Raw genomic sequence first — 23,286 nt, 5'->3', positions numbered from 1 at the left:
GCCCTCTGCAGGTCTCCGTGAATGATTGCGTAGAATCGTGTACAAAAGAAGAACTTGTTATACTTGTCTGCAACAGCCCCTTAAATTATTGTTGTTTAGTCATTCCCATTGTGAGAAAAACAATCAGCGCCACAATACTAATAAATTACTCCCATAATGACATAAAAAAAAAAATTAAATACCCCTCTGAGTGTCTACACAGCTGCTGAACACTTATAGTGATACACCACACCTACTGTAATATTTTGTGAAAATAGTGCAGTGCTGCGTATCTATAAATCTTAGATAAACAAATAATTATACATTCCATAAAACAATTTATGAAAAAAAAAAAAATTATATATAAAAAAAAAAGAAACGGTTCATATGTAGGTTTCCAAAGCTGTCACCGCTGTGAAAAATCATATTTTAAATGAATCCAATGTTCAGTACACACCACCACCTGCTAAAATGCCTGCTCACCTCAAGGATGAGTATAAAACTCATAGACAGATCACTCCATGTGTCCACCATGATGAATCCACTTTACCAATGGTAGCGATTCCTACAGTCTCCAGACTGCACCTCTGTGTGGGTAATCAACGTTTGAATTGTCTCCAAACACCACCTTCCTCCATTCGCTTTTTAATAATCCATTTCACTTATATATCCAGGGGTTAAGGACATGAAACAAAAAACACAAGTACCATAGTGTTCTCTGCTTTTAAATTTTATCAAATAGCCCCCCTAAAAAGTTACTTACATGTTGTTTTTATTGTTATTTCTTGTATCAAATCACCAGCTCATTCACCGCAGATCTAGACTCACGGTGCTTTGCCTGATGTCAGACTCCTCCCCTCTAAACGCGTGTCGGCCTCTCATTGGCCTTCATCAGTAGATCACTTTCTACTCATTCTACTGATGAAGGCCAATGAGAGGCTGACACGCGTTTCCATTAGAAGGCATTTCTACCATTCCCACTCTGATTTTCTAAGTCTGTACTCTTGGTGTGCACATTACGAGGGGTTCTCACCATTTCTTTGCTGCTTTTCTGGATCTGCACACCTTCAGTGCCCATTATGATGGTTTCCTACTATCCCTCTGCGGAGTTGCTGTATCTGCACACTGGCCATGTCCGTCACTATAGGTTCGCAACATCCCTGCAATGTGCCTATTAGAAATCGTTATTCAGCTTGCCAGACTCACCTGTGACTGATATCTGTATTGTGTGATTTATTATTTTTTTGTTAAAAAAAATAAAAGTGTATATGTGTATGTATGTGTGTGTGTGTGTATATATATGTGTGTGTGTATATATATGTATGTATGTATGTATGTATATATATGTATATATATGTATATATATGTATATATATATGTATATATATATATATATATATATATATATAATTACAGGGCTTTTTTGGGGGGGAACTCAGTTCCACCACCTTTGGCTCAGACCCTTTGGTGCCCGCTCACTACAATCACTTGTAAACACAGAAGTCTGTGTTTACAAGTGACAGCTCTGCACTCTGTGTGTAACCCCCTGAACTCTGCACTCTGTATGTAATGCAATTCTGGTATTTAATGCCCCTTTAAGACCCTTCTACTGTTTTTGAAATCTGAACAGGTTCATGGTTGAGTTCCTGCACCTATTTTCTGAGAAAAAAAGCTCTGCATATATATATATATATATATATATATATATATATATATATATATATATATATATATATATATATATATATATATATATATATATATATATATATATATATATATATATATATATATATATATATATATATATATATATATATATATATATATATATATATATATATATATATATATATATATATATATATATATATACATATACATATACATATACATATACATATACATATACATATACATATACATATACATATACATATACACATACACATTTTCTACTCCCATGAATAAAACCTATTTTATCTGGGGGTGGGATTCACGTGTTATATAACAGAGCCTCTTAAAGGTTGTGTTACTTTTCTGGTGTATCACCTGTACTTCCACCATAGCAATAGTAGATTTGCATCTTTTTAAACCTTAAGTCCACCTTTTTTAGGATGATATTGCATCCATATTTACAGTGTAGCATGGTGCCAAGTAGACACCTTCCCACCCAGACATGGGTTCTTCTCCCCCCACAACAGCTTTCAGGTTTGCAATCGGGTAGCTGTGTGGTGCTTCACTGCAGCACATGGGACTTGTAGTTTTCAAGGCAACATAAGTGCAGTGATCACTGTACTCATAGTCCCAAAGACACCTGTACCACTGCACAGACAGGGATCAGAAGAGTCTTCAGGTGTCTGGCATTGCCATGTGGTTACAAGGCTTTGCAGGCTCATTTTGCAAAAAATAAATAAAAAAAGTGAAAAATTTTCTGAAAATATATGTGCATTTGTTGTGTAATTTTTTATTTATTTTTGCCAAAAAATGACTTGGCCTTTTAATAGCTTGAGTTGATCAATACAACTTTGTGCATAGATCCGCTATACACAGTTTGTCCAGCAGAGGGAGGAAGTGTTATAACATTTTTATTATCGGCAATGCTCTGTACAGCACATAATCTTTTCCTTGCGGTTAGTTTTAAATATATGACTAAAGAACACATATTTGAAATCTCTGAAGAAAAGTTCCATTGGAATCAATAAGAATCCAATCTGGGCTCCAAAAAGGTGCATTAAGGAGCAGCAAATAGTGCAGAGTTGTGAGTAATGGTTTGTGAAGCTCTTGGCAACCTGATGAGATGATGGGGTCAAAACGCAGCCTGAAGAAAACAATTTAACAGGGGGCTTACTTACAATGGTTGGCTTTTACTCATTTACGTAAAGTCCAAATTGCTAGCACTGTCTAAAGTGCTGGAGTTACATAGTTGGGTTGAAAAAAACAGCAACGCTCAATCCAATTTGCTACAGCAGGGGGGGGAAAAACCTTTCTGATCCCCCGAGAGGCAATTGTATTTTACCTGGATCAACTTTCTTTACCTGTTAGTTTAAATGTTAGTACCCAGTTATATTATGTACATTTTTTAGGAAAGTATCCATGCCTTTCTTAAAGCAATCTGAGCTGGCCAGGACAACCTCTGGAGGGAGTCTATTCCACATTTTCACAGCTCTTACTGTTAAGAAACCTTTCCGTATTTGGGAAATCCTTTTTCCTGTAGACGCAAAGAATGTCCCCTTGTGAATAACTTTTTTTTCTTGCTGCTTGATATATCCCACCCACTTTCAGGTGCCATTGTCGCAAAATAATCATGGATATTCACTTTAATTGTCATTGGTCATAATGTTATGGTTGTTTGGTGTAGATGTGCTTTAAACAGAAAGGCTAAATACAGCAAAATGCAAGAAGCTTCCTTAGAGCTAAAATGGACTGCACCTACCAAATGTCAACAGATTCTAGAGGACTTTGCTGAATATAGAGTTGCATAGGTTAAAAAAAAGATGCAAGTCTATCAAGTTCACCCAACAGAAAAAATGAATAAATAGAAAACCCCCATATACAGAACACTATGCCGATCCAGCTGATCCAGAAGACAAAAAACGTAAAGGTTCCTCTCTAGCTAAAGGAAAAATCCTTTTGCCTACTGTAGACGTTTCTTCTTTAAATGGTGTTTGGGGGGGGGGGGGTGCCCCTACGAAGCTCATTATCTCCATCCTATCTGCTAAGCATCTTATTTCCATAAAACTTCACCAACTTCCCCATTTTGAGGCTTTCGGTTGAACAAAGTAAGTGCCGTTATGCAAAGGCCTTCCGCAATAGCAGCTTACAGTAATTGGCTCTACGCGTGAACAACATTCTCGGGCTACCACAGAAGATCAGTGTTGATGCAACTCCCTCTTCTGATAGGGTCAAGTCCTAATCCAGAATTCTAAACTTGGCCATCCCCAAACTACACCAAAAAAAAATTATGAATATTGTTTTTAATGCTGGTAGACTTTAACTTGTTTCACCTGTAAATTCTCACCTAACTTTCCTCTAGTTTGACAAGTAGATGTAAACTTGATCAAAAAAAAAATCTCTCCCATAAGCTTTAACATGCTAATGTAATTTTAAAATATTTTTCACTATATTTAATTTTCATTAAAATAATAGCTGGTGATGCTTTCAAGAAGGTCCTTCCTTGTACTTCCTGTAATAGGATAACAATATTCTATCCCTGTCTTCCAGTTATGTTCCTGTGCTATCACATTCACCCCAATGGAGTTTACAACTGGCCATGCCAAAACACATTGTTCAGGCATGGCCCAACGATGTCACTAGCAGGAAGCTGGTCTAGAGAAATTATTATATGTAGCCAATGCTAGTTTGGATTGGAGAAACTTGACTGGTATGAACAGAGTCCTGACCTCAACCCGATAAAACACCTTTGGGATAAATTGGAAGGGAGGCTGCGAGCCAGGCTGCCTTGTCCACATCAATGCCTGACCTCCATAAATGTGCTCCTGGAAGAATGGTGAAACATTCCCATAGACACACTCCTAAACCTTGTGGTCAGCCTTCCCAGAAGAGTTGAAGCTGTTATAGCTGCAAAGGGTGGGCCAACCCCTTGTTGAAAGTGTGGATAGATATCCTGTTGTCTATTTTTAACATGCACAAATATAAAAGAATTACAATATCTCTGGTTTTCAGGAGCATTGTGGATGTTTCTTGTCATTGGAGACTGCATGTTTTCAATCTGAGATTTCATTGACTGGGCAACATCCACTATGCAGGCTTTGCTCTCAATGCATCTGCTTATGGTGACTCTGCAGCAAACTATTAAGCAGTTATTCTGACATTAATGGCCAATTTTAAAAATGGCAAATCACATTGATCTATAGTTTTTATGGAGAAAAAAAACAGAACTTTCCTGCTTTGCAGTACCCCTATGTATTGCCTTATACTCGCTTCCTTTTATACAACAATGGTATAAATGCCGCACACATGGCATTGTCTTTTTATTATTAATCTAATATAATATGGCATAAATAATATGACAGGTTTTCATTTCTCTGTCTCTTCAGTGATACCTCAGACCTCATTACCTGCGTCGCCGACTTGCAGTACAACAACCAAAAGCTGCAGGAGGAGAAGGGCAAGTTGAAGAGCGCCCTAGAGGTGCAGGAGGAGACCAACCACCGTCTGCTGGAGGAGAATGAAGAGCTGCGCAGCCAGTGGAAGAGGTAATGCCTGTGCTCTCACACCTCTGTAGTCAGGGGATGCATGTGTATATATATATTGCTGATTCTATTGGGGACTAGTAGCCAAGATGTCTGCTGTGTGTGCAGGAACAGACCTTTTATTTAAATTTGTCAACACTGTCAAATTCCTGAATCCATGAAGCCTCAATGAGCCTCTGTTACCATGTTCCTCTATTGGTAGACCAGTTGTCACCCCACATCTCTATTAGTATGTGGTTCTCAAAACCTTAGCATAAGCTTCTATACAATGGTACTTAATGCTTATAGAGCTTGAATTATAAAGGGCTCTATCCCCTAAAACCCCAAAAAGACTGTGTGTGTGTGTGTGTGTGTGTGTGTGTGTGTGTGTGTGTGTGTGTGTATAGATGGATATGAAAGTTGATTGAATACTGTTTATATCTGTGGTTGGTAAAGGTCTGATGCACTACATCCTAACAGGTTAGAACTCACTGAAGGGTAGTAAAGCACCAAACACGTGGGCTAAATGTCGGGAGACAACGGCCGATTCAATAAAAAACGTCCGACATTCGGCCCGTGTGTATGTCGGTCTATCGGACAAGTATGCTGAAAAAAAACGGTAACCAGCTGACTCCCAATCAATGCTCTCTGCCAATGGCAGGGAGCACTGATTGGAGTGAGGGGCCGTTCCTCTGTCAGAACACAACGGCTTAGCAGGGGAGATTCACTTACCCTTTCTTTCGATTTCCCTTCTAAATGTGTTTTTTCTTTGTCTGAATTTCTCACTTCCTGTTTCTCCTCAGTAAGCTTGCCCACCATCTGGCTGGGGGTTAGTCAGCCAGAACAGCTTACTGAGGAGGAACAGGAAGTGAGAAATTCAGACAAAGAAAAAAACATTTAGAAGGGAAATCAAAAGAAAAGGTAAGTGAACAAACAATGCACTAGTTAAAAGGAACCTATTTAGAAAATAAAAAACAAATCTTTACAACCCCTTTTTTAAGGTTTGTTGTTTCTTGTTTAATGTGAATGCCTTAGGGCAGCTGTCAAACACAAGGTGGCCTCTGGGAGGCGCTCCAGGTACAATGCACTAGATACGGGAGAGAGTACCAAAATAAAAGTGTACTAGCTGAAAACGGGATGAATGTTGACATAAATATCTTGTGTGCCAAGAATACTCCAGTACCTGGTTTTCAGCCTTTTTCATCCAGTATCTCAGGAGCCCTGATGAAGGGAGCTTAAAAGCCCTGGAATGCACTGGCAAGATCTTTTATGATGTAATAAACATATTGAATTCAACAGGACTTGTATGTATCATCTTATACCTGTAGCACCTTGCGAGAACCTCCGAAAGGGAGCTTTGATTGGTTGGACAGCTTAGAAAGTGAATTTCATGTGTGGTTCCTCAATGAGTAGATTGCTTGTCATGCTGCATCTCTGCCTATGGAGCGCTTCCCTTCTAATAGAATCAAACCAAGTCTAGTGGAGCCCTTTAAGTTTGTGCCACGATCTGCTTTATTTTTTGGGGGTTGTTGTGTCCTGTCTGCATATCTAGCTGACACCCATAGTATGTCTGTGGCCAAAACATTTAAGTTTTGAAAGTAGTAGTAGTAGTAGTATACAGGATTTATATAGTGTCAACAGTTTTTGCAGTGCTTTTACAACATGAGGACAGATGGTACAGTTTCAATAAAGTAGAAATCGGAGGATCCTGCTCAGTGCTCATAGGAATGGATAGCTTCTTGGGGATCATTGTCAAAGTGACAAAGTTATGGGAATTCCAATTTTTGGTTACCTGAAAAAATGAGGTGAAAACGTGATTCTTTTTTTTTTTTTACCATTTGCCACCAGTAATTAACCACTTGACCACTGGGCACTTAAAACCCCTTCCTAACCAGACCAATTTTCAGCTTTCGGTGCTCTCACAACATTGTGCCCATCTGAAATTTTTGTCCTTTTTTTTCCCCCACAAATAGAGCTTTCTTTTGGTGGTATTTGATCACCTCTGCGTTTTTTAATTTTTTGCGCTATAAAAGAAAAAACACAAAGAAAATTCTGTAAAAATAAAAAAAAATCTTGTTTCTGTCATATTAGCAGGTATTGCAGAGTATTGGGGGGTATTGCAGAGTATTGGGGGGTATTGCAGAGTATTGCACAGGGAGGGATGGATGGCTGGATCTGTGACTGCGTTTGTCACAGATCCAGCCCACAGCAGCTGCTGCTGCTTCCGCTCTCCCCCCTCGCCTCACGGTACAGAGAGGAACCGGCGTCATCACATGACGCCGGTTTGTTTACAAGTGATCGCTCCATCATTTGACGGAGCGATCACGTGGTAAACGGCCGCTATCAGCGGCAATTTACCACGATCTGTGATGCGCCGGGTCTTCTAGACCCGACGCTCACGGATCATTCCGGGAGCGCGCGAGAGGAGGATTCTGGGAGGACGTCCTCCCAGAACAACTCCACCACGCTGTAGACGTCTTTTTTTGTCTATGGCGCGGTGGCAAAGAGGTTAAGAAAAAAAATTGACATTGGATACCCTTTAAGTTTATCTGCTTAGTCTGAGGTGTGTGGGCCATTAAAACATAACTATCCTTGGCTTCATGATGAACCTACTGATGTGAGAACTTTTACAGAGAATTTGATTTGTGCCCCTGTTTATATTTGTTTTTATTTTCTAGGAAAGGGACTTCAGCTGACAGGAATGATAAATGGGGTATCGCAGCCGTCGCTGCAGAACAATAACACTACAGAGCTCACGCATTTTGTTCTATACTGTTATATTTACATATGGAAATGGAATTTTGTTTAACAAAGTTCTGTACACAGAGGATGTACATGACTCATTAATCCTGCAGACCTCTTGGGATGACAGAAAATTAAAAAGTTTGCCAAGAGCAAATCTTGGGATATGATGTGTTAAAGCTAATGTTTGTCCTTACAATATTTTTTTCATTTTTTTTTCACCACTTTAGTTTTGTGAATAACAAGATCGTTCCATATTTGGTTGAGTAGAAGAAATATTTTGCATTGCGCCCAATGGTTATCATATATTTTTTAATTTGTAACCTGTAGCCTTCTATATAACCGCTCTGGGCGTGCTGCTCAGTGGCACAGCAGATGCCATAGGTTTTTTTTTTTTTTTTTTTTTTTTTTTTATTATTTCTGTATAAAGCTGAACTCCAAAAAATGTATTTGAATAGCCTCACTAGCCAGAAGGGATATCAATCTACTTTATGTGCACCAAATGGCTTTACAAGCCCAGATATCACATTGTTACACTAGCAGAGACCCCATCAATGGGCTTTACACAGCCTGTTTAGAGAGCTGAGCTGTGGGAGGGGTCCTGTACAGAGGAGGCGGATACATGACCAGTCACCCTGCACAAGGAGAAAGGGCAGCAGTGACTGGTCTGTATTACAGGAAGTTCCTGCACAGAACAAAGCACTCTAGTTGTTTCTTATTGGTTACATACAAGAGCCATGTGTAATCTAGTATTTGTTTTGCCCAGTTGTCAGTTGACTGTTGTGTTTGATGCTTGTGGGCCATTCATAAATAATTCCTTTGAGCCCTCTTTCACATTGGGCCAATTTGACATGTCAAATCGCGTGCCAAATCGGAGCCTATTGCCGGCAACAGCACCGTCCAAATCGGTGCGCTGCACCGTCCAAATCGGTGCGCTGCACCGATTTCCAAAAGTAGTTCCTGCACTACTGGCGTCATCGGGGGCGATTTCAATACACATCTGTGCATGAACCCGTGCAGATGTCTCTCAAATCGCCTCCAAAGTTGGACTGAAATGCTGGTTTGAAATCGTGCCAGTTCAGCTTAACTTGCACAATTTCAAGCCTGCATTCAGTGTCAACCTAGGCTAGATAAGCAGAAGCCTGGCATAGACCTTACACAAGGGACTTTCTGCCAGTCTGTCTGGTACCGCTACCTCAAACTGCAAGGACTGTGGGCCAGATCCACAGATAATTAGATGGGCGCAGCGTATCAGAGATACGCCGCCGTACCTTACCTGGCGGATCTTCATATCCTCAAAGAATTTGCGCCTTAAGTTACGGCGGCGTAGTGTATTTCTGGTGGCGGAATTCAAATTGGCGGGTAGGGGGTGTGTTTCATTTAAATGAAGCGCGTCCCCGCGCCAAATGAACTGCGCATGCGTCCCGAAATTTCCTGCTGTGCATTGCTCGAAATGATGTCGCAAGGACGTCATTTTTTTAACTTAGACGTGAGTTACGTCCATCCCTATTCACGGACGACTTACGCAAAAAAAATAAAAAATTCAAATTTCGACGCGGGAACGACGGCCACATGGCAAGTCTATCTATACGCCGCAAAAAAACAGCTTTAAGTATACGCCGGAAAAAGCCGACTACAGACGACGTTAGAAAATGCGACGGCCGCGCGTACGTTCGTGGATCGTCGTAAATCGCTAATTTGCATACCCGACGCGGAAAACCAGATGCCGTCGTATCTTGGTTTGAGGATTCAAACTAAAGATACGACGCGGGAAATTTGAAAGTACGCCGGCGTATCAGTAGATACGCCGGCGTACTTGCTCTGTGAATCTGGCCCAGGTTACATGAACCTGTCAGGGCAGTAAAATACGAAAAGTGCCATTGCTCACTCTGACCTTCTCTGTAGCTGTAAAATTAGCAATACCTGACCTTCAGAACGCACTATACGTCGGTGACTTGCAGGAATGAGGGTAACACACAAGAGATTGTACCCTCTAAATGGCATCTTGTCAAGACAAACATACAGACGCTGCCACCACTGACCTTACTTTAGAACAGCCATTTTGTGATGGACATTGAAATATGAAGGCAACATCAGATAGTAAGTGATCTACCACAGCACAAGGTTTCTCCAGAGGTTGCTAGGCGTTCCTTGAGCTGTGATAAATAACATTCTGTTACCTTCATATTTCATGGTCGTTCACCACTTGGAAGAGCCTTTAGCATGACACCAATGATCTTTTTAGCTGACTGTAAGGCTCTGTTCCCACTAGTAAAACTCCAAAGTTGTGCGACTTTAATGCCAATTTGATGCAACTTTACATTCTCTGGCACTCAAAGTTGCATCAAAGCAGTACAGGAGCCTTTACTAAGTTGCTGCAACTTTAAGTCACACGGATTGCAACAGGTGCTATTGAAATCAATGAGCTGTGACTTGTCATGCGCATTTGTGCCCAAAGTTGCATGAGAAATTGTACTAGTGGGAACAGAGCTTCCTACTGGCCACCAATGTAGGGGGTATTTTCTTAAAGCTGAGATCCACCCAAAAATGAAACTTCCGCTTTCAGTGATGGTGACCCCTTGGCATGTTGTTCCCCCCCCCCCCCCCTTTTTTTTTTTTTTTTTTTTGAGGAATCCAGCTCCCACTTTCTCCCAGGCTCCCACGTCGCAGAAGATTGCCCGGCCATTCACAGGGCACAGTGTGTGCCCGACTGTGAAGCTACAGCCAGGCGCCCACAGTAAGAATGCCGGCACCGTGGAGGGGGGGGAGAGGAGTGGGACTTCATACGCTCACATCGCTGGACAGTGGGACAGGTGAGAGTCTAATTATTAAAAGTCAGCAGCTACACTTTTTGTAGCTGCTGACTTTAAAATTAAAAAAAATGTTTTTGGGGCGTAACTCCGCTTTAATGATCCCTGATCGATTAATCTCAGCAGGGGTTCCCTTTTTGACCTGAAAATTATTTCAAGGGTTCCTATGGTGTAAAAAGGCTGCTTCAGAAGCTCCTCATCTCATCCTTATGCTTCATAATTTTAAGGAGACTGCATTCAAACTGTTGCTTTGTGGTAGTGTGCGTCACAGTGCCATTCATTTTGACAGTAAGTTGTGACCCCGGGCTTTCTTGTTTTGCAACTTGTAGTGCCCAGCAGTCCGTTAGCAAAGCTCGAGTTTTGAAGGGAGAGCTGGAGGAGATGAAATCAAACATGAATCTTCTGGAGGAGGTCAGAGCCAAGCTGGTAGCCCAGAACAAACAGATGGTGAGTGACAGTCCTTATAAAGAGGTGCCACAGGGTACTGCATAGCTCCCAACTGTCCCTGATTTCGAGGGACTGTCCCTGATTTGGAACAAAGTCCCTCTTCCCTTTTTTCTCATTTGTCCCTCATTTTGGTCTGATCTATATAGCTGCATATAAAATGCTAAACCTTTCATCCAATTTCTAAATTGCTGCATTTGTACACTTCAAAAGTCTAATATAAAGAAATTGTAGTGGTAAAAAAAAGCACTTGTGGGAGTTAACTAAGCTGATTGAATATGTTTTTAATACGTCACCATGCAGTATTAAAGTGATGATAAACTCGCACAGTTTAATTTACATTGTCTCTATTTCTGTATGTAGATGATGGCACTGTAATTTTAATTAACAAAATCTACCCTTTTTCTTATCAAAATACAGCTGTCACATGACCCAGATCTTTCCCAGCCTGTCTGCAGGGAAACTTAAGCAGGAGGAGCTTCTAGACCTCTGCTGATGGTCACATGTTAACCACTAGAGGGCCGCGCTATAGACGAAAGACGTCCACAGCGCGGCTCTCAAGTGCCGAGTGGACGTCTTTAGACGTCCTGTTGTTGTTATTCCCCGTGCGCGCCGCTGGGGGCGCGCAGCGGGAAAACAACGTGCCCGGCGCATCGCTCGGGAGCCAATGCGAGTGCCTGGCGGCCGCGATGTCCGCCAGACACCCGCGATCGTCGGTGACACAGCAGGACGTGGAGCTCTGTGTGTAAACACAGAGCTCCACGTGCTGTCAGGGAGAGAAGAGACCGATCTGTGTCCCTTTACATAGGGACACAGCATCGGTCACCTCCCCCAGTCAGTCCCCTCCCCCCACACAGTAAGAACACAATGAGGGAATACATTTAACCCCTTCCTCGCCCCCTAGTGTTAACCCCTTCACTGCCAGTCACATTTATACAGTAATTAGTGCATTTTTATAGCACTGATCGCTGTATAAATGTGAATGGTTCCAAAATTGTGTCAAAAGTGTCCGACATGTCCGTCCCAAATATCGCAGGCCTGACAAAAAAAATCGCAAATCGCAGCCATTACTAGTAAAAAAATAATAAAAAATAAATAAATCATAAATCTATCCCCTATTTTCTAGGCGCTATAACTTTTGCGCAAACCAATCAATATACGCTTATTGCGATTTTTTTTTTTTTTTAACAAAAATATGTAGAAGAATACGTATCTGCCTAAACCGAGGGAAATTTTTTATTTTTTTTAAAAAAAATTGGGAAATTATAACAAAAAGTAAAAAATATTGTGTTTTCAAAATTTTCAGTTTTTTTATGTTTATAGCGCAAAAAAAAAAAATCGCAGAGGTGTTCAAATACCACCAAAAGAAAGCTCTATTTGTCGGAAAAAAATGATAAAAATATAATTTGGGTACAGTGTTGTATGACTGCGCAATTGTCATTCAAAATGCGTCAGCGCTGAAAATTGGTCTGGGCACGAAGGGGGTTTAAGTGCCCAGAAATGAAGTGGTTAAAAAAACAAACAAAAAAACAGCCTTTGGGATACAGAGTAAAAATGAATAACATCAATAAACTGTTTTAAATTGTCATTAAAAAAAACTATATTATTCTTTGCCAATAACATGTTGTGGTGGATCTCTGCCAGTCACAGGCTGTGTCATGCCCCTCCAGCCTGTGTCTTGGAATAAGAGGGAGATGAAGCTTCCATCCATCTACATGTAATATCTCGCCCCCATTGTTTTAGCTGGTTAGTGTGCATGGTGGAGGGAGGGAGTGAGTGGGATGTCATTTACCACTGTGTGACTCTATATTCGCATGAGCTGCTCAGATGTGATAGGGCGGAAATGCTCAGGATAGAAAACTGAGCATGTGCAGAATTGCCTCCAGAGATGCTGAATTGGGGACATGAACAGAAGGTGTAGATAGAGAGCAGCAGGATCAACCAGGTTTTTTGCAGAATACAGAAAAATTATCACCATTTATTGAGAGGTGTTTTTTATTTTTTATTTTTTTTATGATGTGGGTTTAGTGACACGTTAACTGAATAATGTAGTATCAGAAATATGAATAGTCAGTATAAAATTCTACTGATTATTCCACTATAAAATTGGCTATTTGGAGATCCTGATGTTAAGTTTATATCCCACATTTTGGAAGGGTTCACTATTTTTCATGTTTGAATTGAGCCTGTAAAGCGGCTAGATCTCACATTGCAGCCTGTATCTCTAGTATTCAATATGTATTCCATATTTTACACTTAACTACATAATATTACACAATAGGAAACTTGAATTGTTTATGTAAGTGCACTGCCATAAACCTATTTTTAGCTAGGCTAGGCCATTCACTTCTCTCGATGATGCTCTCCAACAACTTTGTTACAGGTCAAGGAAAAACTAACTAACAACTCTGTCTAAGGGTGATGTTGGGGGACCCCCTCAGTGCAAAATAGTTCTACACCATCATTTAGTAATGACAATGGGGGGAAAAATTAATTGGAAGGAAAGTGCTCTATATTGTGTTATTTTATTCATTATTGTCCCTTGTAGTAAAACATTTCCCAGCTAAACTGCTCTTACTGTAAAGAATCCCTTCCTGTAATGTCAGAATCCTTTTGCCCCCCATGTCTGGGGAACCTATAACAAGTTGGGATCTTTAATTTTTAAGAAAAGCATGGACAGTTGATAATGTTTGTTTTCTCAGGACAAGGAGAACATTGCTTTGATTCACAAGATCAGCTCCCTGCAAGAAGAGGTAAGTGCCTGTCACTTATGCAGCCTCTTCGCTTACATTTTGCTGGCTGAAAAGCATAGGTAGTATGCTGGGATTGGAAAGCTTAATTTACCAGCACAGGGGCTGCCCAGGTAAATTTGGAAAAGTTTGGGGCTTGTGGCTAGATACTACGGGCCTTGGTGCTACTGACCTTATTTTATTAAGGATTTATGCACTGATGTCTCCTATTGTTGAAATGTCCTCTCCTTCTTGTTCTAATACTGATGGTGACTTTGTGTCGTCACGCCATGCGTACCTAGATTGGTGTTACTGCATTATTGCTTCCTTTAAACTTCTTTTCTCAATAAAATCCACTTTGTTCAAGACTAAAAGTGTACAATGTTATTGCCTATGGGTGAAGTTACCTTGGGGGAAAAAGTACATGTTAGAGCTGAGAATAGGACCCTTCTCTGGTACAAGCAATGCAGCCTGATGGGTTTTACTTCCGCTTTGTTCCCTGCAAAGTAAAGGCATAATGGGCTAGTATGCGTCGCATACTAGCCCATTATGTGCCACTTACCTGCAGAAGAATCCGGCGATGTACCCTCTCTCTCTCATCACGTCCATCTTCAACCCCTCTTCCTTCCGGGGCCGTGGACTCTGGCTCTGCTATTGGCCGGCGTCGCGTGACTTTACTCCCGCGCATGCGCCGACTGTCACGGCACAAGCACAGTTATGTCGGCGCCGGCTTCTATAGCGAATATTTCCTAAACCGTACAGGTTTGGGAGATATTTCTATCTATGTAGGGAAAAGTGGTTGTACTTTAAGGTAAAATATGTCCTAACTCTTGTGTAACGAAATGACTCGGGACAAACAGACTTTGGAAGGATGAGGGGTACTCCTGTGCCAGCGTCATTAATAACTCTTATGTCTAGGGTCACCTTATGTCCGATAGGGCCATAGGGTGACTGAGAAATTATATCCTAAATTACAGGACAGGGGACATTACTGATGGCTCATATTGCAAAGTGTTGGTTTATTCTATGACTCATCTCTCTGTGTAGACTGTTGACATGCTAATTGAGTCTGGTCCAGGATCTCTAATTATGTATGCTAAATACTGTTTTGTGTGTGGAATGGAACTTGTCAAGCTGTATGCGGAGACAGAACGTCTGTCTAAAGATATGGTTTGAAGGGAATGCATTGTGTGATGGTGTTTTGTTTGAATTCTGTTAATGAAGGGATGTGACTTCTCAGGTGGAGTGATTAGATCATGATAATTATAGCCCGGCACAGAGGTCTGGAATGTTTAGCAATTAGCCATCTGAAGGTGTATTGAAGCCCCCCCAGGGTGTGATGTGTGGGTGGAGAGTTTGATTGTTCCTTTCATGCTTGAACTGTATATAACCTTGAGAGCTAACCATTAAAGTTGTCTTGCATTTGAAACCAGAACAGAGCTTTGTGTCTCGTGTCTGGGGGGAATTCTTTTGGGTCATGTTCGTTTGCCTGATTGTGGAGTGTCGATAAGCTGTCGTAGTTGATGGAAGGTCGTAAACGGTGGTGACCGTTGCATCTTGAATACCCCCCAAGCCCATTGCAACCTCATACAAACAAACATACATCCTTCTTCATCCTTTTTTGTTTTGTTTTTTTTAACTTTGCCTTTCCTTAAAATGAAAGCAAAACCAAATCTCCCAGGTTCACTCGCTTGTAATGGAATTTTTCATTCTTTGCAGAATCACCGCAGCACCCTAGAAGTGGAAGAAGTAAGGAAGACCTTTTGTGAGGTTTCGGAAAAAGCGTCTATTCTACAGGTAACTGTTGCTACCCTTTTGGGTAATGCTGAAATAATCCCTTGTAATAATAGTAATACTTAACTTTAAAAGTTGAGAAAACTTTGACTGGAACTCTTTGCTTAATGCTGAACCCCAATAGCCCCTTATTGGGAGTAAATTTGTTTCCCATATTTGAGGGTCACCTTCATCCCATCTGAGCCCCAGGGCTTTGGATGCATCTGCGCTGCAAGCCAAAATATTATATGTGACTTGGTGTGCCAGGCAGGACAGGAGTTGGTAAAGGTGTTGCTAGAATTTCCTGTCTACTTCTCAGAAACAAACGGTCAATCTTCTGGATTTCACATCATATCTCCATGTCCAGATAGCCTTCTGATGTCGGTGAACATCTTCTAAACCTGTGCTGTGATGTTTTTGAAGGTTCTCATTCATCCAGGTCCTGATATAGCTAGTAGTAGTCATATGCTACTATACCAATTCTGTAATGCTGAATGCAATTGAGAACAACTTTACAAGTGACTAACTCCTCTGTGTTTTGAATTCTTATCTCTTGCCTTTAATGTTTTTGTCTGCAGATACAGCTGACGGAATTTGAGAGCACGTTGCAGAAGAAGGATGCCGGGCTCCTTGTGGTGAGGCCAAAGTAGTGTTGAATATTTCTACCATAAATAGGTATATACAGTTTTAAGGTGCAATACACAGAATAATTTAGTAGTTGAATGAGGGCTTGTGTCAACAGGCTTTTGTTTGCTTCAGAACCAATGTAAGTCTCTATGGGAATGCAAAAATAAAAGTGGAGGAGGTCAAATGCACTCATAATGAATTTTGATTAAACGCAAAGTGATGTCAAAAGCATGCTGCATTTGCCAATTTAAATGTGTCAACCATGGCCTTAAATCGGACTCTATCGTGTTCATAAACAGCCTGATATTTGCAGATGATACAGAGACTGATGTGAGTGGCTCAGCGTTCTCTGTGCAGAGCCGATCCGCCCTATAGGCTCACTATGCAAGCCGCTTAGGGCCCCGCAAAATTACTAGAGGCTCCGCCTGGTGAGAAGTCCTTTTCGGCCCCTCACCCCGCTTCTGGCTGCATGGGAGAAGAGGTAAGAAGTCAGCACCCCCTGCTTCTCACTTTAATGTAAGATGCCATTTCCGACAACAGCAGAACACCCCCATCCCCCGCTTCTCAACTTTAATCTTTAGGCTCCATGCACACTGAAGCTGATAAAAGCTATAAAATACCGCCAGTAGCTTTGAAGGGAGCGTTTCAACGTTTTTTTTGCATTTTTGCAATAGCTTTAATCAGCGTTTTTCAGTGTAGCTTTTTTTTTTTTTCAATGGATAAAAAAAATGATCAAAAACACTGGCGCCGGCGATTTTGAGCGTTTTTCAGCGTTTTGCGTTTTTTAGCTTTTTTTCCCATTCTTCAGGTTGGATGGGGAGTGTCGGTGCACAGACCTTTTCAAATCTCGCCAGAGATGTTGAAGTCTCGTCTCTGGCTGGGCCACTCAAGGACATTCAGAGTTGTCCCATAGCCGCTCCTTTTATCTTGGCTGTGCTTAGGGTTGTTTTCCTGTTGGAACATGAACCTTCGCCCCAGTCTGAGGTCCAGGGCACTCTGGAGCAGGTTTTCAGCAAGGATGGCTCTACATTGCTGCATTAATATTTCCCTCAATCCTGACTAGTCTCTCAGTTCCTGCTGCTAAAAAACATCCCCACAACATCATGCTGCCACCACCATGCTTCACTGAAGGTATTGGCCAGGTGATGAGCGGTGCCTGGTTTCCTCCAGATATGACGTTTTCCATTCAGGGCAAAGTTCAATCTTTGTTTCATCAGACTAGAGATTTTTGTTTCTCATGGTATGAGAGTGCGTCAGGTGCCTTTTTGGCAAACTCCAAGCGGGCTGTCCTGTGCCTTTTTAATGAGGGGTGGCTTCCATCTGGCCACTCTACCATACAGGCCTGATTGGTGGCATGCTGCAGAGATGGTTATTCTCCTAGAAGGTTCTTTTCTCTCCATAGAGAAACGCTGGAGCTCTGTCAGAGTGACTATCAGGTTCTTGGTCACCTCCCCAACTAAGGCACCCCTCCCATGATCACTCAGTTTGGCCGGGCGGCCCACTCTAGGAAGATTCCTGGTAGTTCTGTAAATGGAAGAAGTTTAGATGATGGATACCACTGTTCATTGGGCCCTTCAATGCTGCAGAAAATTTTCTGTACCCTTCCTCCGATCTGTGCCTCGATACAATCCTATCCCGGAGGTCTACAGACAATTCCTTGAATTTCATGGCTTGGTTTGTGCTCTGACATGCACTGTTAACTATAGGAAATTTATATAAGCGTGTAACTTTCCAAATTATGTCCAATCAACTGAATTTACGACAGATGGACTCCAAGTTGAAGAAACATCTCATGGATGATCAGTGGAAAACGGAATGCACTTGAGTGTCATGGCATAGGCTGTGAATACTTATGTACATATGATTTATTTTTTTACTTTTTAATCAATTTGCAAAGATTTCATCCAAACCCCCTTTCACGTTTTTCATTATAAGGTATTGTTTTGTATAATTTTGAGGAAAATAATGAATTTAATACATTTTGGAAATAAGGTTGCAACATAAAAAATGGAAAAAATTAAGCGATGTGAATGCTTTCCAGATGCAATTTAAGCCCTTGTTCACACTGAGGGCGGGTTTGAAATCACGTGAGTTCAGCTGAACTTGCACGATTTCAAACTGCCTTTTTAGTCCGACTTGGGGGGTGCGCGATTTGACAGACATCTGTGCGGGTTCATGCACAGATGTCTATTAAAATTGTCCCGAAGTTGCCAAAAGCAGTTGCAGGAACTTCTTTTGGGAATTGGTGCGGCGTCACAAAGTCAGCGTCACACCGATTTGGACGGTGCTGTAGCTGGCAATAGGCTCCGCTTTGGCATGCGACTTGACATTGTCAAGTCGTCCCAATGTGAACGGGGGTGTGTTATTGTGCTGGGGACGTTGGAGTGTACATTTTTGTTTATATATGCAAACATAAAGCTTGTTGTTAAAAACATATTTGTTGATCCGTTGCCTCCTCCACCCCACCACACTCCACTCTTGGACAACCATGATTCTCCAAAGAGCGATGCTTCAGGTTGCCGTTCACATAGCCTGCCACGAGTACCAGGCCTAATTCCAAAATGTTAAAGGAATTTTCTCTAGATTCATCAAACACAGACCCTACCTCTTTTCGGGGCCCGGGCATTCCCTCAAGGCCAGTGGTTCACTAATGGACATTAGAGTGTGCAGAGACTGATGTAAGGGCTCAGTGTTTTCTATACAGCACTGTAAAATGTATCAGAATTATAATAATGTATAAGGCCTTTTTCACATTGGTGGCTGGGGGGCAGAAAAATCAGGTGTCTGGGTCTTGGTTTTACTGCCCCCCTAAAGTGTAAAATCTAGTCTGGGGAGGTTGTTAACATGTTGCATGTACAATGCTTTATATCTTGGCAAACTTAACAGGGCATGTCGAATTCGGCCATTCAAGTCAATGATTCTGTACTGCAACGGCAAGACAAATGCTTGCCCCGTGGTTGCAGCACATTTGCTCCATTTATAAACTGCTATTCAGCCTAAAAAAAAAAAAAAAACGAAATTTTTAGGAGGCAGCAGGATTGCCTCTCTTGAACACCTGACAGCAGCTGTTTATCCGTACTCTGAAAAGCGTTACACTGCAGATCATTTTTCAAAGCACTGACTCGTGTGATTCTACCCTAATAGTGTATTAAAGTGGGTTGGTGGAATATGTCATATGTCATATACAAATATGGAAAGTAAATTTAAAATCAAGATGTACTTTGTGTTGCAGAAAGATCTGTACATGGAAGAGTTGAAGTCCACACTGATGGAATACAGTTCTGTTATCGAGGTAACGGCAGAAATTCGGTTTCTACTTTTTTTTGTTTAGTTTTTTTTTGGTTATTTTTCTCTGTTTATCAGGCCAAGCGCCACTAGATTCTCAATCTGTTGAGCCAGTTTGTAAACCTCATAAATTTATTACCATTTCTGGGGTTTGGGAAATGTCTGGAATGTGTTGTATGGTCTCGTATGATCCATCTTCTCCTATTAACCTTTCAGAATCTAAGAATAGAGAAGAACAAGCTGGAGCACGATCTGCAGCAGATGGAGCAAGAGCTTTTGTCGTACGTATCTCTGATGTCATTCAGCGGCATCACAGCCAGCTGACAGAGAAATGCTATTTTATTAATATAAAGAAAAATGCTGAAATCAAACTGCGGTCCGCTGTCAATGTTTACCTAACTGCCAATCTGCTGCAGTTGGGAGATGTAGAAAAACTGCCCTCCTGAGCCTTATTCACCCCCTTTATGTATTTAAGTTTCAATCATGTCCCCGTTTTCTCCTACTTCCTCCAGACTGTACATATTGGGTTCCTGAAGCCTCTCTTGATATATTTTACCCCTTAGACCTCTTAGTCTCTGGACGCATTCTATTTTATTATTGTCTTTGTGTCACAGTATTTTAAATGAGGTCTAACTAAAGATCTATTTAGGGGAATCGGGACCTCCTTCCTCCTGCTGGTGACCCCTCTAGTGATACATACTAGAATTCTCTTCGCTTTTCCCACTGCCTGGTCACACCGTTTGCTCATTTTGCAACCATCTCGAATAAGTACCCCCAAATCTTTATTTTTTTCCTCTGTAGTGCTGGCCATTTAAACCCCCCAAATGTTGTACTCTGTCAAGGGATTCTTTTTCCCTAGGTTCATTGTTTAGAAACCTTGAACTGCAGTTTTCACTGTGTTGACCAATCTTCCAGCAATGCCAAATTATGTTCCATGTTTGACACCAGGAATATCAACCCTACTACTCACCTTTGTATCATCAGCAAAAACATGCCTTGCCTAACAAACCTTTAGTTATTTCACTTACATGTAAATTAAAAAGAACAGGACCTAGTACAGTGAACCCCATTTACAACCACTCTCTGGTATCTGTCCTTTAGGCAACTGCATTTCGACTGAAACACTAGGGGTGCTAAGAGGGTAGCACCAGTCGTCCTGTATGGGGCCCAGGCCAGCAGGGGGGGCCCAGGCCAGCAGGGGAATTAGATATGGGCAGGAGAGGGGCCGATTGGTAAACTGGGCAGGTTTCTCTCCCTGCAGCAGCTAAAAGCTGGCTTCTCCTGTTCTCCCTCCCATTCGTTTTTAGCGGCTGCAGGGAGAGAGACGCACAGGGGATCGGTTCCTGTAACTGCCCCCTACCCCTGCCTCACTGATCACATTCTCTGTCCAGGATTTGATTCCCGTGCTGCCCGCTAATAATATAGATATAATTTAAAATGTTTCTTTATTTTTTGTTTGTTTTTTGCGGAGGGGTACGTGATTTCTAACAGCAGTCCTGTGAACCACCCAAGGGTTAAGTCCTAGCTTGTACGACTTTTGTATTGGATCATTATGTGGTACTTTGCCTCACTAACAGTGAATATAATGTGCATCCAATATATGGATATAGATGACAAGCCAAAAAGTGAATCGCCCCCCCAAGTGGGCCTCCACCATAGGGTAAAAAAATGGCTTCTTACCAGAAATTATGGACTCTTAGTTAAAGATTCAAAACATCTGTATAAATGAAATATAATTTGGGATAGAAACCATTCACTCCCTTTCTCCTCTGTAGTTAAAGTAGTATCACAAGTAATGGTGTGGATTGCTCCATCATAACGTGTAGGGAAAATGAATTCTAAATATCTACATGTGTAAAACTATATGGTAAATTTATTAAAAGTACTAATTACTCATGGTGTTAATCATAAAAGCAACCATGTATATACAAAATACCAGTCCTGGGATCCAATTAACCACCTTGTGGTTTTGGCTTGTGTGGTGTTATCACGAGCGTGAGCTCCGCCCTATGCGTCTTGTCACAATTGACGTCATCGGGGGGTATGTATCAAATGCCTTCCTAAACCAAGCTATGCTATGTCTACAGCACCATCCTGGTCCAAAACTTTTGTGATTATAGTAAAAAATTTCAAGCAGTAACCTGATTTCTAATGCAAACCACTTGCTGACTGCCTAACTGGGAAAATGCATTGTAACTTTGACTTTAAATACAAAGGTTATGGCTGCAGCTAGATGGGAAGCCTGAAAATGGATCCAGTGCTAGCAGCGGCTGAGAAAATAGAGACGAGCAAAGGAAAGATGGCCTCTGCTTATCTCTATGCCCTAGGAGGACATAACGTCCCTTACGATTCAAGCCAAATATAAACAAGGTGTTTGTTTTTTTTTTGCTCTTCTGTTTCAATCGTTTTTTTATTATTTTTGAGAAGAACGAAAAAGTAAGTGATCACTTTTTAGAGCAGCAAACAATCCTTTACGTGTTCTGTACATAAAATAAAAATGATACAAGTGGAGGGGAGAGGATAAATATACCAAAAGGGGAGACCAGAGAAGATCTTGGTAGTCCTTTATAAGGCCACAGGTGCATACTCAAACTCCATATAGCACAAACTTTGTTAGCATTGGGAGATAGCCGTCTAGACAGCTGCTCTTAAAATCTGAATACAAAGTATAATTCATAAGGATCTGGAGGTCAACGCCTCACCATTGTGTGATCACTGTAAGGAGGCCTATAGTATTTCCCGTTTATCGTACAATAAAACTATCCCACATAAGGAACTCAAACCCCTCCCAACTGTAAACATGAGCAAGGGTTATGGACAGACTATCCTATCCGGTATGGTGGGAAAGGGATCTATCAAAAGAAGTGGTAAACAATTAATTTTATATAATATAGTGATGCACACCGAACACAAAATCCCCCCCCCCCCCCCCCGGCAGCGTCCTGAACGCATTTATTTTCAAACAGAGTCTGAACTGCCAAATCAAGGCTGTCCTTGATTGTTAATTTGTTTCCAGCAGAAGCTTTCAGTTGGGGGCATCTCCAAACTACCTATGAAATACGAGGAGGAGCATATTCCTCTTTTGGTCAAGATAGTCACCTATGCGGTGATCCGCCACCAACCATGCTTATCAGGTTGTATACTAAATTATTGTATGTAAAAAATATACTAGCCTGGGCTACATTGTCATTTTTAGAGGCAATTCCATATCCACATCCCTCAAGGGACCATCCAGCCAGACAAGACCACGCTTGATCCCTTCAGGCTTTACTTACATGCTGTAACCTCACAGCAGTGAGGTAAGGGGCCATCTATTCACTATAGTGGAAGACACTGAAGAGCCATCACCCTGTACCCATCTTTTTATGTGCGATTGCACACCTTGGACTTTTTTATTATCACAACTTGAGATTTATCACGTTCACCCATGCACTTTTTTGCATCCCACTCTGTGCTAATTTGTGATATATATTTTTTATTTTTATCTGTATTAATATGCATATGTACGATTTAGATCTTTGATACGAGGATTCTCTGATACTGTGCAACAGTCTTTTCCAGTGTTAGAAGTACACTTGGGCACTGAATTGATTTACACGTTCTCATTTGATTGCCACTTGCACAATATTTTGCACATTGCACTTTATCATTGTTTTTACCATTTATTTATGTATACATTTTTTGTAGCACCATAGGATTATT

At 41.2% G+C, this 23,286-nt stretch overlaps 2 protein-coding genes across 2 annotated transcripts in view; both read left to right on the top strand.

The window, feature by feature from the left end:
* The window catches only part of LOC120930498 (inositol 1,4,5-triphosphate receptor associated 2), a 37,541-nt gene extending 21,219 nt beyond the window's left edge, over positions 1 to 16,322 (top strand). The window contains exons 7-11 of the mRNA XM_040341676.1: positions 5,040 to 5,198; positions 11,056 to 11,173; positions 13,873 to 13,923; positions 15,619 to 15,696; positions 16,251 to 16,322. Coding sequence (XP_040197610.1) covers positions 5,040 to 5,198; positions 11,056 to 11,173; positions 13,873 to 13,923; positions 15,619 to 15,696; positions 16,251 to 16,322 — 478 coding nt within the window. The remainder of the gene's footprint in view (positions 1 to 5,039; positions 5,199 to 11,055; positions 11,174 to 13,872; positions 13,924 to 15,618; positions 15,697 to 16,250) is intronic.
* Positions 16,227 to 23,286, top strand: part of IRAG2 (inositol 1,4,5-triphosphate receptor associated 2) — a 165,836-nt gene continuing 158,776 nt past the window's right edge. Inside the window, exons 1-3 of the mRNA XM_040345416.1 lie at positions 16,227 to 16,307; positions 19,532 to 19,591; positions 19,801 to 19,865. Coding sequence (XP_040201350.1) covers positions 19,544 to 19,591; positions 19,801 to 19,865 — 113 coding nt within the window. The 5' untranslated portion in view covers positions 16,227 to 16,307; positions 19,532 to 19,543. The remainder of the gene's footprint in view (positions 16,308 to 19,531; positions 19,592 to 19,800; positions 19,866 to 23,286) is intronic.

The sequence above is a fragment of the Rana temporaria genome, chromosome 3, assembly GCF_905171775.1.
Source record: "Rana temporaria chromosome 3, aRanTem1.1, whole genome shotgun sequence".
NCBI lineage: Eukaryota > Metazoa > Chordata > Amphibia > Anura > Ranidae > Rana > Rana temporaria.
The sequence above is the reverse complement of the archived record's forward strand: the minus strand, read 5'-3'. Positions and strand labels throughout refer to the sequence as shown.